General features: G+C 42.5%; 1 protein-coding gene across 3 annotated transcripts; it reads right to left on the reverse strand.

Annotated features, from left to right (window-relative positions):
* Positions 1-195: 195 nt before the first annotated feature.
* On the reverse strand, positions 196-20023 carry xkr5a (XK related 5a). Of its 3 annotated transcripts, XM_024419652.2 has the most exons (7): positions 19592-20022; positions 14584-14767; positions 13810-13994; positions 9142-9354; positions 8161-8330; positions 7692-7803; positions 196-3015 (listed from the first exon to the last, which is right to left on the reverse strand). In XM_024419652.2, the coding sequence occupies exons 1-7, from the start codon at positions 19716-19718 to the stop codon at positions 1958-1960; spliced, it is 2049 nt and encodes a 682-aa protein (XP_024275420.1). In that variant the 5' UTR covers positions 19719-20022; the 3' UTR covers positions 196-1957. The 3 variants fall into 3 exon arrangements, with proteins under 3 accessions (XP_024275420.1, XP_024275422.1, XP_024275421.1); XM_024419654.2 differs by lacking the exon at positions 9142-9354 and having other exon boundaries at positions 19592-20023; XM_024419653.2 differs by lacking the exon at positions 19592-20022 and having other exon boundaries at positions 14584-14780.
* Positions 20024-20311: the final 288 nt, after the last annotated feature.

Genomic DNA, 20311 nt, shown 5'->3' on the forward strand with positions numbered 1-20311 from the left:
CGAGCTTGTTTACAAATCACCCTCTTTTCAAAAGGACAAATAAAGACACAAATTACCCCATATTACCTATGCATTACCATGTAATACCTATAAGCATAACATAACTTATTTGCTTTCAATGTAGATATAAAATAATATAATGCATACATTAATTTGTACACAGAATTCAATGAAAGACCAAATAATTAAAACTACTTTTTGCAATATGTCCACCCAATATAACCTTTATTGCTTCTTTGTTATCAAGCCACCAGTGGCCTTGACCTATGGAACAAAATGTTGAATAGGCAAACACCTGAGAGGGAGAAAACTATGAAAACCAGCATCATTTTAGTGTTCTGTATGCGTCGGCTATGGATCTCATCTTGGGTCCTTTATAGAACATTTAGTCAACATCACAATGATCCCTTATAAGAGAGATGGAAAAGTCAGCACAGCAAAACATGTCTTGGATATCCCTAAATCACATTGAGGTGTGGAAACGTAACCATGGGCCTGAGACGGTACAAAAACATATGTAGCATCTCAACCGAAAAACTGCTTTTAGCAAGTTAACATGTTCAACATGTCTTTGAGACAAAGAATTAAAAAAAAAACATTTTTTTTGACAACAATGTACCTTAAAAATATGAATTAGCTCTTAGCAATAAATGTTTGTTAATATGAACAACTTCGCAAAAGGCAAATGGTGTTCTATAAAAGCGAGACACCTGTCAAATTTCAGCGTCAAACAGTTTTGTCGAGTCGACATTGGAGCCTGTGTCTGTCCTAAGCAGTGTCAGCAAATGAATGTATATGTTCCCCTGTGGTGTAGCCATTACTCCACACCATAGCAAACGGTGGCAAAACGTTTTTGCACTGAAAACTGTTTGTTATTGGACAAGTTCAGCTTAGTCACTCCCTGTTAAGACCGTTTGCTTCCGGTTGGTTTTGTTTGGTTCCTAGTGAATACCGCCCTGATCATATGTTCATTTTGTGGGGTAGGGGGGAGCGAGCATCATTTCAAAAGAATAACAAAAACACACAAGGAAATTAGAAGGGATACTATCAATGGTACTTGGTATCGGGCCGATATGCTACTACTTGAACAGGGTATCTGTAAATGCTAGCAGATACAAAGTTCAGATATGTACCTGACATATTGTGGTGGGCATCTTCACTTTAGCCGGGGTCGTGTCTCCTGCCTAGTAGTGATGGGAGAAAACAAAAAGTATCGATACGGTTACACGTCGGGATATTTGTTTTTACGATATTGCGATATAAATTTTGCGCTAGTCAAATGTACCTGTGCCAATACTCTGGTATTTTTCCTTCTATAGCGTGTTCTCCTTTCTAAATGGTGAGCCAATTTCTTTTCTGCACTTTTATTTCCATGACTGATTGAAACTGGTTCTCTCATTCCTTTCTCTCGTCCCTCTGCAGCAGACATATAGTGAGCAATATGTTTGGAACATCGAATCGCAATACATATAGAAGCTTAAAAATCACAATACATATCGTATCGGCACCCAAGTATGGTGATAATATCATATCGTGAGGTCCCTGGCAATTCCCAGCCCTACTAGTTTTCGTAGAATAACTTTTCTATATTTGTTATTGTATTGAAATGATTATTTTTAAAAGCATTTTTGTGTTTTAATATGTCATTATTTGTTTACTGCATTATGTTTGGTTGATTAGGAGGTAGCATTGATTGAACTGGGTTAAAGTTCATGTTATGAAAAATAAATACTTGAATCGGTACTCGCCGGTATCGGCCTCTCCTCAAGAGAAAGTACTTGGTACTTGGAATGATCAGCAAGAGTTGGTAACGGTGCACATCTATAGGAAATGTGTATTACATAAGATATGTGTGCTTCTAATGGAGCTGGTTTTGAGCATTGAGATTGGAAAGGCAATAGAGAGGAAGCATAATCAGTCTCTCTCTCCCCCATCTGTCTTTTTATCTCCCTTGTTACTAAAATCCATCATCCGGGTCTCGGCGTGACAGTATCAGCTGCCTCCTGGGACCACTCACATGGGGGATGCTGGGCGGTGAGTCCCCCTGCGCCCCAGAGTCCAGTTTGGGTGTTGAGGTGTAGCACAGACCCATCCGACCCATCTGCAGGCCCGTCATGTCCCTATGGGCGGGGTTGCTGGGGATGAAGCTAAGGCCTGCCATGCCCATGGGGGGGCTGACCCGGTCCAGGTGGGGGTTGCTGGTGCTGCTGGGGGACTGGGGGTCGGCACTGAAGTACAGTGTGGTGCTGGACAGGGTGGTGTTAGGGCAGAAATAGGGCTCGGGGCTTTTCCCAAACAACAATTTGCCCTCGGGCGAGCTACGCTTGAAGGAGTCAGAAACCGGTGACTCCAGCGGGCTCTCCATGTCCTCCAGGCTGTCCTTGCTCTCCTCCTCACCCTCACTGGGCGTCTCGGCTGACGTGGGCTCGTCGCTAGCGCTCTGGAACTCCTCCTTGCAGTCCGAGAGGGGCACCAAGCCCCCCTTCATTTCCTGTGATTCAGACACCGAGGTCCCGGAAACCCCGGAGACCCCGTCGCAGCTGCCGCCGCCTGCTGTGGTCGTCCCGCCGCCGCCCGTACTCTTGGCCTCAGAGTTACAATAGGACTCGTCCACTTCCAAGATGGCCGCCACACCGCCGGAACCATAGGCGCAGTTAATCTTCCCCAAGTCACCGGTTTTTAGTGCCAAGCGAATCAGGAGCCAGTGGTGGTGGCGGCAGGGACACGAGTTACCCAGCCTGGGACCACAACTCCCAGGATGCTCCAGTAGGGAGCCGGCCACGCCTGAGAGGGAGAAGCTGCCGTGGTTATGCAGGGAGGAGGGGGCAGCCTGCGGGAGGCTCTTGACACCACCCCCACCCCCCAGGGAGTAGGAAGTCTCGCCCCGCTCCAGGCCCTCTAGACAGGTGGAGCCCATGTGGTGGTTGTGTGTGCCCAGGCGCTGGCCCTTGCCCTGGGTGATCTCGGTGGACTTGGGGTGGAGGAAGCGGTAGTACAGGACCAGAGAGGTGGTGCCTGGAGTAGGGAGAGAAAAGAGAGGGGGAGACTTAGAAACATGCAGTATAGTACAGGGTGTTTAAATTAAGTGATGGGATTGAAAGTTCCCTATGGGAAACAGTAAAAGTTGGTTATGTCTGAAGTTTGACATGGTACTTTAAAAAGGTCCTATGCAGCCATTTTTATCTCAATATCAAATCATTTCTTGGTAACAAATAAGTACATTAATGTGATTGTTTTCAATTAAAATGCTCAAAAAGAAAGAATTTTGCTAGGACTGTCTGGGAGTGGTCTGAGTTGGGAGGGGAAAACTGAAAACTGTTATTGGCAGAGAGGTTTGGAACTCTTTCTTATTGGTCTGTTAACTCATTTACTGTCTGGTGATGTCATAACGGCAGGCCAAAACTTCATCCCACCAAAACAAGTCTATTCAAACAACTCTTACACTAAAAGGGCAGTATTATTCCAACCTCATAGTTTGGAAATATATATGAAAAAAAAAAAAAAAAAAAAAAAAAAAAAAAAATCACGTTTTTGAACCTCACTGGTCAAAATAACATTTATTTTATACTCCGGCGGATTGCCTGTAGACAGTTGCTTCAGTTTTCCTTTTCGCAGAACTTTGACCCTGTCAGAGTGTCTGTTGTCATGGTTACCGCACAGTAGTTAGGTTGCTATCCAATTTGCGACAGATTTGTGAACATTCTAAAAATCTGCATTTTAAAAAAAAGCCAAATAAACTGCATACATTCCTGAGTCGGTGGGAGGACCCCACACCATATCATTTAGTGAGACCGTACGTTTACGTCCATACGATGGTTATAAAACAGGAACAATATTTGCACATAAAGGCAATTGCGCCACCATTTCTCACATAATTCATTTCAGACACACAAAAAGATCCCACCTTGTCTAGCGTTTGTTTTTTTTGTCCGATTTTATTTTCTCTTTTATAAACCATACAAAAACAAACATACAAACATCAACTACATCACACCTGCCCAGACCCACTAGCATACACTCCCATCTCCAGTGCCATCCTCTTTCTGCCACATGGCCTGAAACGGCACCATTTTCTTTAGATTTTTCCATTGTGTGAATGGTGGATTGATTTATTTCCAAGATGAGTGATGAGAAGAGAATCGTCCAACCCATTGGGTATCTCACTACACCCCCATATGCCATGTGTTGAAATATGTCAAGAGATGGGTTCAAATTAAGTTGACACTGTAATTCTTATGAAAACCAACTTTCTAGCTCCGCCCACAACTTCTGGACTTCATAGCATTCCCAGAAAGCATGGATTATTGAGTCATGATTAGTTTTACACTTAAGACATGACTGCCGTTGTGCTGTAGAATGTGTGAATGTTGTATAATACATTCTATACATTAGCTTATACTAGATTAAGCTTACATTTTGTGTTAACTTTAATTTCATTAGTTATACCACAACTTTCCCTCCATCTTGTGCCAACCTCAGTTCTTTTTAAGTCTTGGTTCCAATAGTATTTTTATTTCACTACTTTTTTTCTAAGAGATTGTCAGCTGGATATGCTCTCTGCAAAAATGTGTATACATTACCTATCATATGAATATGCTTTTCGGACTCAAATAAGATTCCCTCAAGGTTGCTCTGATGTCCAAAATATTTCAAATATAATTTTTTGATGTGTAACTTAAGTTGCATATATTTGAAACAATCTACATTGGTCAGCCCAAAATTACTTTTTTGTTCTGGCATGGAAATAAATGTATTTCTTGTTACCAAGTCATTCATGGTTTCTATGCCTTTCGTTTTCCATGTGGATCAATTTGTTGGTGAATTCTGAAAAGCTATCCAAGGATTGTTCAATAAGGTTGTGTTTTTAAGAAGTGATACTGGTGCTCGTAGAATACATTATCTTCCATATTTTTTTAAATTTAACTAGGCAAGTCCATTAAGTACAAATTATTATTTACAATGACGGCCTACCATATTGTTACAGTGTTCCATGTTGTTACAGTGTTCCATGTTGTTACAGTGTTCCATGTTGTTACAGTGTTCCATGTTGTTACAGTGTTCCATGTTGTTACAGTTTTCCACGTTGTTACAGTGTTCCATGTTGTTACAGTGTTCCATGTTGTTACAGTGTTCTTAATTATGAAGTTAATGTTCTTAGCTTTTTCCCTTTGAAAATAAGACAAAGATTCTGAGGATGAGCATGAGCTTGAGAAATGGAACTTTACTCCATTACTCAACAATATGAAAGCAGATCTAATTAAATGGAATAAATCTTCCCATAAATCTTACAGGCAGAATAAAGCTCTTTAGAATTGCATGGCTGCCAAAGATTTTGTATTTATTTTCGGTAATACCAATTATCCCACCAAAGACATTCTTTAAAAAAAGTATACTTGGTCATAACATACTTTATATGGGCAAATAAAATGTATAGAATAAATAACTTCCTAAGTCTCAGGGTGGTTTTAGCTATCCAGACTTGGAATTGTATCAACTCGCTACCAATGCACTAAAGAAGGAACAACGGGTACATATCATATTTTGTTTTGTCAACATTTGGAAAGTTTACAGACAAATTAGCTGTTTCCATAAGGCCTGTCATGCCATGTTTTATCCAACATGTTTCTCTAACATCAGATGTGTACAGTGTGGTATCCCTCAGGGCAGTTGCATTGGGCTGTTAGAAATTATTTGCCACTTGTTTTACAAGAACCTAAAATGACTATGTATGCTGATGACTGCACACATCAGCACCTACAGCCAGTGAGCTCACTGAGACTCTTAGCATGGAGTTACAGCCAGTGAGCTCACTGAGACTCTTAGCATGGAGTTACAGCCAGTGAGCTCACTGAGACTCTTAGCATGGAGTTACAGCCAGTGAGCTCACGGAGACTCTTAGCATGGAGTTACAGCCAGTGAGCTCACGGAGACTCTTAGCATGGAGTTACAGCCAGTGAGCTCACGGAGACTCTTAGCATGGAGTTACAGCCAGTGAGCTCACGGAGACTCTTAGCATGGAGTTACAGCCAGTGAGCTCACGGAGACTCTTAGCATGGAGTTACAGCCAGTGAGCTCACGGAGACTCTTAGCATGGAGTTACAGCCAGTGAGCTCACGGAGACTCTTAGAATGGAGTTACAGCCAGTGAGCTCACGGAGACTCTTAGAATGGAGTTAGTCAGTGTCCGAACGGGTCATTAATAATAAACTGCTCTGAAAAATAATTGTATTTGGTTTAAAGCATTATTGTATGAACAATGAACAAGGTGAAGAAGCTGAACTCCTAGGAGTAACATTGGATAGTCAGTTATGTCATATTGACAAAGCTGTTGTGAAGATGGGGAGAGGTATGTCTGTTATAAAAATGTATTCTGCGTGTTTGACACAAAGATCAACTGTACTAGTCGTTTAGGCTCTGATATTGTCCCATCTTGATTACTGTCCGGCAACATGATCAGGTGCAGCAGAGAAAAGCTGCATCTGGCTCACAACAAAGCAGCACACCTTGCCTTTAACTGCAAACATAGAACTAACATCATCAACATGCATGACAGTCATAGATACACTTCAAACAGACATGCATACCCCACCAGACACGCCACTATGGGTTTCTTCACAGTACCTAAACTGAAAACAGATGTACTGTAATGCGTCGCTCAGCTTTGTATAGAGCCAAGTCATCGTGGAATGCTCTGCCACCAGGGGTTTTAGGCAAAAAGCAAGTTTAACTTTTAAAAAAAAACATATTGTATCACAGAACCTCTTCTCTTTATAAATAATACAATTTAACTGCAGTGTATATAAGAATATGAAGTGTGTAAATAGTATTTTTGTTGTCTTTCCTAGTTAATGTTGTTCTTGTCTTACTGTTCTGCACTGTCATTATGTAGACCCCATGAGGAGTAGCTGCTGCATGTGCAGTAGCTAATGAGGATCCTAATAAACTAAACTTGCATAAAAAGGTTGGATGGAAACCTGGTTTGTGCCAGTAACAAGACTGCTAGGAAGCTCACCATTACCTTGTAAATAATTATCTTATTGTGAGTTTATTTTCTTGCAATAATGACAATTTGTTTTTTGCTAAAGTTACGACATTTTCAGCTATGTGCTATTTGAACTGGCTAGCTAGCTAGCTAACAAGCTAAAAACATACCAAAACATCCTTTAGGAAGTTGCTTTTAGTTGCTAGATAGTTTTTTTAGCTGCCTGGCATGACATATCCAAACAATTATTTTGAAACGAATGAGTTTATTGGTGTTAAAAATCAGGTAGTTATGCTATTTGGATCACCAAGCTGCTGATGTCATATAGAGGCTGTCATTTTTGTGTTTATACTTTTCATAACGACAAGTTGGTGTCGGACAACAATAGAGCGTTTATGATGTCACTGTGACAGCTGTCTACAGCATGTCAATAGAAGTGCAAACCAGCCTTTAGATAGACAATATATCCCTTATAACCATGAACATGACTAAATCTGTGATATTTGAGGTTTCTCTGGTAGTAGAAATTTGCCCTAAATTAAATCTACATTTGAATAGAAGAGGTTTCCTTTTAACACGTAATAGGTTTAGCTTTAGCTTTGTAAATGCTCTTTTTAACATCCTCTGTTCTGTGCACACACCTCAGGCATAACCTGGGGGTTAAAACTAAATTCTACATTAGAATAGGGAGACTACAAAGATTGACTCACCAAGCAGGAAGCTGCACAGCACGATAGTAGGGAGGGTTATGCTATCCCATGATTTCTCACTGAGGAAGTCTGACGCTGCCACTAGTAGTGTGGCATTCTCCAGTAGCATGGCCTATAGGAGAAGAGGTCAAACGAGAGGTCAGGATAGTGACCCCCCCACCAAAAAAAATGAGGAGGAGGAAGGCACAGGAGTGAAGGCATAAGACAAGAAATAACAACGAGCACCAGGAGATTCAAACAGAAGTCAATCAGAACATTCCTAAGCTGCACACTTAATTCAAATTAAACCAATCTTTATTGTCCCTGTAGGGAAATCCTCATCCTCCTTGTCATCATACGTACCACGTAGAAGCAGGAAATTGAAACTGAACTAAATCTGAACTAACTAATATCTTTGTCCCCAAAGGGTAATTCAGTTGCTGCGTACAAATTTACCCTCTAGAGTTTCTTCTCCCTCTCTCGTACGTACCAGGTAGAAGCCGGCCATGCGAAAGCGCGAGGGGCCTTCTTTGACATTGAGGAAGAGGAAGATGTGGACTAATCCCAGCACAGCGTTGAACAGCCGCCAGCGCCACGGGCCAGTGCAGATATCGGGTTGCTGGGCGACCAGCCAGAAAGACGCTGTGAGCCAGTGGAAGCCTGGAGGTCAATGTAAAAATACATTATTCCAGAGTGAATTAGACAGTGGAGCACCTCTGTGGTGGGAATACAAAGTGTGTGTGTGAGACAGAGAGAGGGTGTGTGCATGTGTGATGGCAAGAGAGGCAGGGTTGTGTGTGTGTGTGTGTGTGTGTGACGGCGTGAGGGGCAGGGTTGTGTGTGTGTGCATGTGTGACGGTGAGAGGGGCAGGGTTGTGTGTGTGTATGCACGTGTGCTCAGCAGGACCAGAGGGAACAGAGATAGAGAGGTAAGAGGTATTGTGCATCGTCATGCAGGGGGACACTGGTTGCCAAGAAACTAGCTTTGAAGGGTGATATGTGTTGTGAAGATGCCTTTTGTTGATTTGTTTATTTATAATCAAACCTGAGGCTTTGAGCATTTGGTATAATGCACGTAGAGGTCAATTGTAGGTCAAATCAGTTTATTCTAAATGACCATTTTGATTGGTTCTGCTGTCGGATGATTGTGAAGCATCTCAACTCTGCATTGATGCACTATTGACTACAATCGAGTCACGAGTAAATACTGATGCTCGAGGAGTTAACAATAAATCTCTCTCTCTGTCTACCTTTATACGATCATGCCGACCAAAACCAAACTGTGCTGGCCTGGCTCAGATCTTCTCTGTTCACATTGTCCTTTTCAGCAAGGTTTCCAGCAACTATGTAGATGCTTAACCAGGCCTGCTCAGTAAAGCTTGGTTTGGCTTGGCTTGATTGTGCTCAGTCGTGTGAAAAGCCCTCTAGTTTCTCCAGTTGTTGCATTTGCTCCCCTCCCTCCCTCTCTCACCTGCCACACCGCAGGTCCACCAGTGGAAGTAGCGGGCGAAAGACATGAGGCTTGCCACCCGGGCACCCAGCATGCCCGCCCTCCACAGCAGCTGGCACAGCAGGGCGGCCGGGGGCATGGCCAGGTGCCCCGGGCGGATCAGGCAGCACGCCCGGCTGAACAGCACCAGCGCCCATGACAGCGACAGCAGGCACAGGCCGGCGCATGCCGCCACTGTGGAGGCAGATGAATGGGGAGAGGGTGAGGATGAGAGGGAAGTATTGGGGGGGGAGTGAGAAATGATCAGATCTTTTTCACAGACCAGGTTTTTCCATTACAAAAATTACCAATTACAAGTTTGTTTCTTTGGGATTTTCTTTCCTTCCTATTTTAAGTGGCCGACTCTATCCGGCTACCACTTCGCTTCTCAAAAAGGTTCCCATCCTGATTATAGACTTATAGTCCCAGATGAGCTGGCATGATCTGATGGACGGCACCGTTTGATCTGATGGACGGCACCGTTTGATCTGGTGGACGGCACCGTTTGATCTGGTGGACGGCACATGATTTCAATGAAAATTCCAGAATGTTAGGGAATCCTCAGTTCTTTAGGATATGACTGTATATTTCGGTAACGAAATTACATACAGAGCCTTCGGAAAGTATTCATACCCCTTGACTTATTCCACATTTTGTTACGTTACAGCCTTATTCAAAAATTGATTAAATAAAAGTAATTCCTCAGCAATCTACACACAATATCCCATAATGACGAAGTGAAACAGGTCTTTAGAAATATTTGTACATTTATTAAAAAAACCTTATTTACATTAAGTTTACAGCCCCTTTGCTATGAGACTCAAAATTGAGCTCAGGTGCATCCTGTTTCCATTGATCATCCTTGAGATGTTTCTACAACTTGATTGGAGTCCATCTGTTGTAAATTCAATTGATTGGACATGATTTGGAAAGGCACACACCTGTCTATTAAAAGGTCCCAAATTGACAGTGCACATCAGAGCAAAAACCAAGCCATGAGGTCGAGGTACAGATCTGGGGAAGGACACCAAAATATGTCTGCAGCATTAAAAGTCCCCAAGAACACAGTGACCTCCATCATTCTTAAATGGAAGACATTTGGAACCATCAAGACTCTTCCTAGAGCTGGCTGCCCGGCCAAACTGAACCATCGGGGGAGAAGGGCCTTAGTCAGGGCGGTGACCAAGAACCTGATGGTCACTGACATAGCTCTACAGTTCCTCTGTGTAGACGGGAGAACCTTCCAGAAGGACAACCATCTCTGCAGCACTCCACCAATTAGGCATTTATGGTAGAGTGGGAAGACGGAAGTCACTCCTTAGTAAAAGGCATATGACAGCCTGCATGCACCATGAAAAACAAGATTCTCTGTTTTGATGAACCTTTGGCCTGAATGGCAAGTGTCACATCTGGAGGGAACCTGACACCATTCTTTCTCCGAGTTGTAAAAGCAAGCAGAGCAGAAACTGGCTACTCTTTAGTTGGCAAGGTAACAGCTGTTTAACTTATCATAAAAAAATCTAACTAGTGTTTATTCACAGTGCTGAGCTGGTAGTGTAACCCAGAGTTTCCCAAAGTTGGTCCTTAAAGCTATAGTCTGGAATAAGGGTAATTTCAATTGAGGCGAAAGAAACGCACACCTATTCAGGTGAGGTGCTGGCTAGAGGAGTGGAACACTTAAAAAATAAAAGGAGAGCCGCACACTCTAGGAGCTCAGACAAGCTGTCCTCATCAGGGTATACCGGGTGAACCATTGATTCTATTTTTGGATAATATAATGTATAATATGTACACCAAGGTAATTATTTTTGTAAAACAAATGGGAGGAAGGCCTGGTAGAAGCTATTGGGAATGATGAATGGATACAGACATGCTTGAATGCCCAGTCATGTTCATATCATCTCAGACATCAATTACTGCAGTTTAAGATCATCCATAGAACTTACTACACTACACAGGAAACCATGAAGTTTATTAGGCTACGAGCTAAAGATGAAAAGTTATGATGAGGGTGGTGAAAGCGCACAGTGATGAGCTTGATGGTCCTTTCCAATAAATATTGAAGGTCTTATTCTGATGTATTCAGTACATTAAAATTTTAACGAAAAAGTGCATTGTGTGCTCTACATCATCATGCACTGCAATAAGTCTGTTTGGTGAAAACATACCACTGGTGGGAAAATGTGAGGATTCTAGAATATTCGCATGAAAATCTGTCACCAATTGGATCGAAACCTAGCTAGTGAGGCAAAAGAAAGTGTGCCATATCAAATTACCTAATTGTTACTTTGGACAAAAATCAAGACTTCAATATTGTTGTAATGCTTTTTGTATAACAAATATTAATTTTAGAAAAATTCTGAATTTTCCATTCATCGTAATTAAATCACAGCAAATCCTGCGATTAACTTGATTAAATGTTGTTATCGTTGGACCGCCCTGTGTCATACATATGCAGGGAAATGGTTAGAGGGAAGTGTCATGAATTCAGAATAGGGCAGTATAAGATACAATTGTACATCTTCACAATTGGTTTGGGTGTTAGAAAGCTTCTTTTTTTATTATTATTCCCAATCCAACCCTAGGATCAGCTTGTCCACTGTCTGTGCAATGTTATTCTGTCGCCAGGTTTCCAGCCAATCTTTTTATGCGAGTAAAGTACATGTCGAAAAAATAATTACATTACAGGCCTGAGAGTAAACTTTCAAAATGTCGACAAAACAAAATACACTAGACAAGGTGGGATCTTTGTCTGTAAAATGAATTATGAGAGAAATATCTGTAGAAAGGCTTTTATGCGCAAATATTGATATAACCATCATATTGAAGTAAACTTAGGAGTTACGCGATGACATGTGTGGCCCTCCCACTGCGACTCAGTCTCCTGTATCTATGCTGCAATATTCTATGTGCCGGGGGGCTAGGGCCAGTCTGCTATATCTGGTGTAATTCTCCAGTCCACCTGGTTGTGCTGCTGACCCAGTTTCTGCTGTTCTGCCTGCGGCTATGACCTGACCTGGTCACTGGACCCCCACCCCCGCCACATGCTGTCTCAACCTCGAATTGCTCGGCTATGAAAAGCCAACTGACATTAAGTCCCGAGGTACTGACCTGTTGCACCCTCTACAAACACTGTGATTATTATTTGACCCTGCTGGTCATCTAGGAACGTCTGAAGAACAATCTGGACTTAATGGCCATATACTCTTATAATCTCTACCCGGCACAGCCAGATGAGGACTGGCCACCCCTCCAGAGCCTGGTTCCTCTAGGTTTCTTTTTTTGCCTTTCTAGAGAGTTTTTCCTAGCCGTTTTTCCTAGCCACCGTGCTTCTACATTCATATTACTTGCTCTGGGGTTTCTAGGCTCAGTTTCTGTAAAAGCACTTTCTGACAACTGCTGTTGTAAAAAGGGCTCTATAAATACATTTGATTGATTAGGCTACAGATGAAATAAGTTATGATGAACTGCACAGGGGGGTGAAAGTGCAAGGTGATGAGCTTAATGCTCCTTTCCAAATAAATATAGAGGGTCTGATTGTGGGACATGATCATCAATGCTTGGCTGCCAGTTTGACAAATAAAAAGTATTATTTTAGTCCATAATAATCTCATCATGTAGGCAATACACGTGCTCTAGCCAACAGAGTGCAGATGCTAGAGCACGTCTGTCATAACCAGAGTGGACACACTCGGTACACAACATGTTTTTGTGAGAAAACCATCAGTAGAGTTGAAAATGCGATGGAAACCCATTTCACTTGTTTTTTTCTGGCCATGAAAATGTAACCGCAAAAGGTAGTTTTATGTGCACTACGTCATCACGCACAGCCTTTTATATGCAACAAGTCAACTTCATGAAAACACATATCTAGTGGGGAAATAAGCATCTCGTTTTTATGTGGTTATTTGCATGAAAATCTGTCGCCAATTGGGTGGAAACCTAACTAAAGTGATCTAAAAGGCTAAACTGATCCTAATCAGCACCTCTATTCTGAGATGCTTAAAACACACCAGATGGGAGGCCAGGAGCCTTATGTATCAAGAATCTCAGTGCAGGAGTGGTGATCTAGGGTAAGTTTAAACTTGGTCCTAGATCAGCACACTTCATGAATTCGGGCCCACTAAGAGATGGTAAAAATGGTATTATTACATATATTGAACAAACATGTAAAAACGCAACATGTAAAGTTGTTGGTCCCATGTTTTATGAGCTGAAATAAAAGATCCCAGAAACTTTCCATACGTACAAAAATCGTATTTAAAAAGATATGTTTGTTTACATCCCTGTTAGTGAGCATTTCTCTTTTGACAAGATAATCCATCCACCTGATGAAGGTGTGGCATATCAAGAAGCTGATTAAAAACATGACCATTACACAGGTGCACCTTGTGCTGAGGACAATCCATTTCTGACCCAAGCCCCTACCTTTTTTTAAGGTATCGGTGACCAACAGATACATATCTGTACTCCCAGTCATGTGAAATCCATAGATTAGGGCCTAATGAATTTATTTCAACTGGCTGATTTCCTCATATAAATCAGTAAAATCTTTGCTTTTATATTTGTGTTCAGTGTAGTAATTAATAACATTTGATTTATGTTATATGTTTGTTTCTTTGTAATTAATTGGGTACAGTGGTGTCTTACCCGGGGAGTCGAGTTCCACGTCAGTGACGGCCAGGACGTAGGTCTGCAGCAGGGTCTGCGGTAGGGTGAGGACCAGGGCCTCCAACAGGCGGAGAGCGGACACATCAGCCTGCTGCATCACAGCTGCCCCCAGCTCCCCCGCAGTGCCCTGCATGTCCCATACAGACACCATGCAGTCCCACAACCTGCCAGAAGGTGGAGACAAAGACCAACAGCTGTGAGACAGAGCTGGTGAGATAACCCACTGCTCTCTAGCGCTGGCCCTATGTATGGCGGTGGATGATGCGATGTACTGTGTGATGGTGGGATTATGTAAGGAATTCTGCAATTTGGATATAATGTTGAATTTTCTGTGTATCTAATCCAGATTAGATACACAGAAGATTTTAAGATTCCAGGTTTAATGATGGAAACCTTGCGGTAACCTCTAATACACATCACTTCCGGTATAGTACTAGAGGACAAATAGGATAAGAGATCTTATTCATCCAACTAAGACAATCAATGGCAGGTTTCTAAATTAAGTTTACTCTGAATTACTCTGAGCTGAAAGCAACTTCTCCATCAAATTCTAATTCTGAACCACATTGCCTTGTTGTCAGAGTCAGGGTGGTGTTCATTAAGGCACAGTGGAAATAAAACATTAAAAAATATTTTGTCACAGAAAACAAAAGCAAGCACTTCTAATTGGACAAGTTCAGATAGTACCTCCACATTTCTGTTTTTGTGCCTATTGAACACGCCCAGGTGAGGCCATTGTTCAGGTGGGCTCACCGTTGGAAGATGCCCAGTTGCAACACGTGTGTGAGGGTCAGGAACCAATAGTGGTCTTCCCCATCGTCATGGTACCACCTGAGACTCAACACCTGGACCAGTATCCCTGGCAACAGGAGGGCGAGGGTCAACCCCGCCCACTGCGTTTCCTCATTCCATAGGTAGAATCCTATGCAGTAGATCACTGTATAGAACATGTACACACACAGGGGAGAAATAGATACATTATAATACATTTGTAACACTATAATAGTGTATCATTGCATTGAAGTACAAAGGTCTATTTACCTACCTACATACAAAATATTTTAAATTACATTCTGATCACAACACTGTTTTCTTTTGGTTACATTCTGTACACTCTATGGTGGGAGTGAATGGTGACACATTCCAATGGACACAAAGTCATCTACATGAATCAGGTAGTGAGAGAGAGTGTGGATGGGTGGATGAATGGTATATTTAAACAATCCCCTGACTCCTGGTTTCATAAAAACGGACATGTAAAAGCCAGATCAAATTCATTGATGCTCATTAATGAATGAATTGCCATTTTAAAGTGTATGCCTCTTAACCACAAACTTGGCTGGAGGAGAGAAGTGCTCCTTGGCTAGATATTGATTATTTCTGTCACATCCCTCCGGACTGGCTGTCTCCGTTGGTGGGGACCTAGAGAGCGCCTCAGGCACAGCAGTATTTTTATCCGGTTGAAAGTCATCTGTGCCAAGGCCAAAGTCACTTTGCGCGCAGTCAGTCACCTTTGCTGGAGCTCTTGTCATTGATCTGCTTACTCAGGGCTTCTCACATGCGCAAACAAAGATGCACAGCACCCGTTTCCAGAAGAACGACCCGGAGGGGACCTCACCTGCTCGTGTGCCCTTCGACCGACATACAAAATCAAACATCACCAAAAGCATTTATCTTATTATTGGTATGATTTGCAGCATGCAAGTTGAGTGGATGTAGCCAGCAATAGAAACAAGATAGGACTGTTAGTGATAGTAGCTAAATTGGGTTCGCAAAACCTCGAAACCGCGAAACCATGGATTGGCATCACCCCAATTCAGTGCATGTAGCTATCGTACATTCTGAGAAGGCACACTGTGTAGAAAGCCTAGCCCAACCTACAACCCTACATGTCACCAATACAAAAAAGGAAACCACAGTCTTCATGAAGAGATCCTTAAACACTTTTAGCGATCTTTGTAATTACAAATCCATTTAGATTTCTCATATGCTTCGTAAACAACAAGTGTAGTTGCTAACTTATGGGCCCTTCCCATCAATGCAGACAGAAAAAAATGTAAACAAAAGAAACATAATAAAACAACGAATAAATACACGAGTAACGATAACTTGGCTATATACAAGGGGTACCAGTAAAGAGTCAATGTGCAAGGGTTGAGGTAATTATGTACAGTCCAGTCAAGGTTATTTATTTTTGTATTATTTTCTACATTGCATCAAATCTATGAAATAACACATATCGAATCATGTAGTAATCAAAAAAGTGATAAACAAATCAAATATATTTGAGATTCTTCAAAGTAGCCACCCTTTGCCTTGATGACAGCTTTGCACACTCTTGGCATTCTCTCAACCAGCTTCACCAGGAATGCTTTTCAAACAGTCTTGAAGGAGTTCCCACATATGCTGAGCACTTGTTGGCTGCTTTTCCTTCACTCTACGGTCCAACTCATCCCAAACCATCTCAATTGGGTTGAGGTCAGGTGATTGTGGAGGCCAGGTCATCTGATGCAGCACTCCGGTAAAAAAAAAAAAATATAGTCCCATGCAAACCAGACGGGATGGCGTACCGCTGCAGAATGCTTTGATAGCCATGCTGGTTAAGTGTGCCTTGAATTCAAAATAAATCACTGACAGTGTCACCAGCAAAGTACCCCCACAACATCACACCTCCTCCTCCATGCTTCACGGTGGGAACCACACATGCAGAGACCTTCCGTTCACTTGTTTCACATAGACACGGTGGTTGGAACGAAAAATCTAAAATTTGGACTCATCAGACCAAAATGACAGATTTCCACCAGTCTAATGTCCATTACTCGTGTTTCTTGGCCCAAGCAAGTCTCTTCTTCTTATTGGTGTCCTTTAGTAGTGGTTTCTTTGCAGAAGTTTGACCATGAAGGCCTGATTCACACAGTCTCCTCTGAACAGTTGATGTTGACATGTGTCTGTTAGTTGAACTCTGAAGCATTTATTTAGGCTGCGAACTTATCCTCTGCAGCAGAGGTAACTCTGGGTCTTCCTTTCCTGTGGCGGTCCTAATGAGAGCCAGTTTCATCATAGCACTTGATGGGTTTTGTGACTGCACTTTTTCCGCATTGAGTGACCTTCATGTCTTAAAGTAATGATGGACTGTCATTTCACTTTGCTAATTTGAGCTGGTCTTGCCATAATATGGACCAAATAGGACCATCTTCTGTATACCAACCCTACTTTGTCACAACACAACTGATTGGCTCAAATGCATTAAGGAAAGAAATTCCACAAATTAACTTTTAACATGGCACACCTGTTAATTGAAATGCATTCCAGGTGACTACCTCGTGAAGCTGGTTGAGAGAATGACAATTGTGCAAAGCTGTCATCAAGGCAAAGGGTGGCTACTTTGAAGAATCTCAAATATATCTTTATTTGTTTATCACTTTTCTGACTACCACATGATTCCATGTGTTATTTCATAGCGTCAATGTCTTCACTATTATTCTACAACGTAGAAAATAGTAAAAATAAAGAAAAACCCTGGAATGAGTAGGTGTGTCCAAACTTTAGACTGGTACTGTACGTACAGGTAAGGATAAAGTGACTATGCAACAGGATAGATAATAAACAGTAGCAGCAGCCTATATGATAAGTCAAAAGAATTAGTACAAAAAGGGTCAACAGACACTGTAGTTAAATAGTCCTCTGACGCCGCCTGGTATAGAGGTCCTGGATGGCAGGGAGCTTGGCCACAGTGATGTACTGGGCCGTGCGCACTACCGTCTCTAGCGCCTTGCGATTGGATACCAAGCAGTTGCCATACCAAGTGGTGATGCAGCCAGTCAAGATGCTCTCAATGGTGTAGCTGTACAACTTTTTGAGGATTTGAAGACCCATGCCAAATGTTTTCATCCTCCGACTGTGTCGGCGTGTTTGGACCATGAGTATTCCTCAGCTTCCTTGAAGCTCTAGACCCGCTCCACTACAGATCCGTCAATGTGGACGGGGGCGTGCTCGGCCCTCTGTTTCCTGTAGTCCACGACACCACAATGCCATGACACTGACCTCCTCCCTATAGGCTGTCTCATTGTCATCGGTGATCAGGCCAACCACCATTATGTTGTCAGCAAACTTAATGACGGTGTTGGAGTCATGCGCGGGCGGCCATGCAGTCGTAGGTGAACATGGAGTACAGGAGGGGACTAAGCACGCACCCCTGAGGGGCCCCCGTGTTGAGTGTCAGCATGGCAGATGTGTTGTTGCCTACCCTCACCACCTGGGGGCGGCCTTTCAGGAAGTCCAGGATCCATTTGTAGAGGGAGGTGTTCAGTCTCAGGGTCCTGAGCTTAGTGATGAGCTTAGAGGGAACTATGGTGTTGAATGATGAGCTGTAGTCGATTAACAGCATTCTCACATAGGTGTTGTTTAGGTGGGAAAGGGCAGTGTGGCGTAGTAGGATTCGATCTTAGTCCTGCATTGAAGTTGACTGTTTGATGGCTCGGGATTTCTTGTAAGCGTCCGGTTTAGTGTCCCGCTCCTTGCAAGTGGCAATTCGATCCTTTAGCTCAGTGTGGATGTTGCCTGTAATCCACGGCTTCTGGTTGGGATATGTACATACAGTCACTGTGGGGAAAACGTTGTCGATGCACTTAGTAATGAAGTCGGTGACTGATGTGGTAAACTCCTCAACGCCATCAGAGGAACCACAGAACATATTCCAGTCTGTGCTAGAGAAACAGTCCTGTAGCTTAGCATCCGCTTCATCAGACCACATCTGTATTGAGCACATCACTGGTACTTCCTGTTGAGTTTTTGCTTGTAAGCAGGAATCAGGAGGATAGAGTTATGGTCCGATTTATCAAATGGAAGGCGAAAGCTTTGAATGTGTTTCTGTGTGTGGTGTAAAGGCGATCTAGAGTTGTTTTGCATCTAGTTGCACAGTTTCCCTGCATTAAAATCACCGGCCACTAGGAATGCCGCCTCTGGATGTGCATTTTCGTTTTTTCTTACGGCCTTATACGGCTGGTTGAGTACGGTCTTAGTGCCAGCATTGGTTTGTGGTGGTAAATATACAGCTACGAAAAATTTAAACTCTTGGTAATTAGTATGCTCTACACTACCGGACATTGGCGCTGAAAATGGTGGACATCACCAACTTGTAAAAACGGAAGTTCTGCTCCTCTAAACTAATCTCGTACATTGCCAGAGGTGAGTTTCTGAAATTCAGTGCATGCAAAATACTCATGAGATGTCCAGAGAAACCGGAGTACATTTGCAAAGTAGAGTCACTTGACACGTATGCGACTTAATGCCCCAAGTGATGCAAACCACACATTTTATGATACGTTTATATAATTTTCTCTACCCCAGAAATATGTTATTTTAAGGTCCCTTGAGGCTGTCCTAATCACTGCTTAATTTTCATGAAAGGAACTGGGTCCCGGTATCTAACGGTTTAAAGACCACAATGAATCAATGCAAGGCAAGGTTACCGGGTCATGCCACATTCACATTATGTACTTCTACTTAACTAGCTAGTGTGGCTACTTGGCTAACTAGTGATGCTGAACTGTACTGGAATAACCGCACGATAGACTGTAGTTAAATACGCATTCCGTGAAGCCCACAATGGTACATTTTGTCGACAAACCAAGAGTTCTACCAATGCATATAACTCAGTGAAGGTCACTAAAGCGGTCCAAGGTTTGTTTGAACGTGCTGTGAATGTTAATTTGCAGAATATAACAAAAGTTAAAGTGGCTAGTATTAGGTGTCCACTTACGCGAGGTTCTTTCGGCCAGTATCACCAGCCCCGACACACCGAAAAGGATAGCTTGGCACCATGCTATCCAACACCCGCTCCGAGCCGCGGAGGGCATCACACGGTCAACGGGCCCAGCGTTTATCATGATACGGAGACGTGGGCGCCGCGAGAACCAACCGGGGACATTATTATTGTCATCCTTCTCCCTCCGTGGATCCGTTACATCCTCGTTTTGCTGGCTGGCTCCTGTCAAAAGATATCTGACGTCGCCGTGCGGTTTTAAAGAGACAGTACAGTAAGTACTGTACGAACTCCCGATGGTCACATTGACCGTGACACATCACCTGACACTTTTTCGCCACGTCTTCTTCGATCATAAAGTGGCTATCCTGGTTTATAATCCTCAGTACCACAAAAATTGTCCGTTAAAATAACATCAAATTGATCAGAAATACAGTGTAGACATTGTTAATGTTGTAAATGACTATCGTAGCTGGAAACAGCTGATTTTTAATGGAATATCTACATAGGCATACAGAGGCCTATTATCAGCAATCATCACTCCTGTGTTCCAATGGCAGGTTGTGTTAGCTAATACAAGTTTATCACTTTAAAAGGCTCATTGATCATTAGAAAACCCATTTTCAATGATGTTAGCACAGCTGAAAACTGTTGTTCTGATTAAAGAAGCAATAAAAAAAAGGCCCTTCTTTTGACTAGTTGAGTATTTGGAACATG

The sequence above is a fragment of the Oncorhynchus tshawytscha genome, linkage group LG05, assembly GCF_018296145.1.
Source record: "Oncorhynchus tshawytscha isolate Ot180627B linkage group LG05, Otsh_v2.0, whole genome shotgun sequence".
NCBI classification, from domain to species: Eukaryota; Metazoa; Chordata; class Actinopteri; order Salmoniformes; family Salmonidae; genus Oncorhynchus; species Oncorhynchus tshawytscha.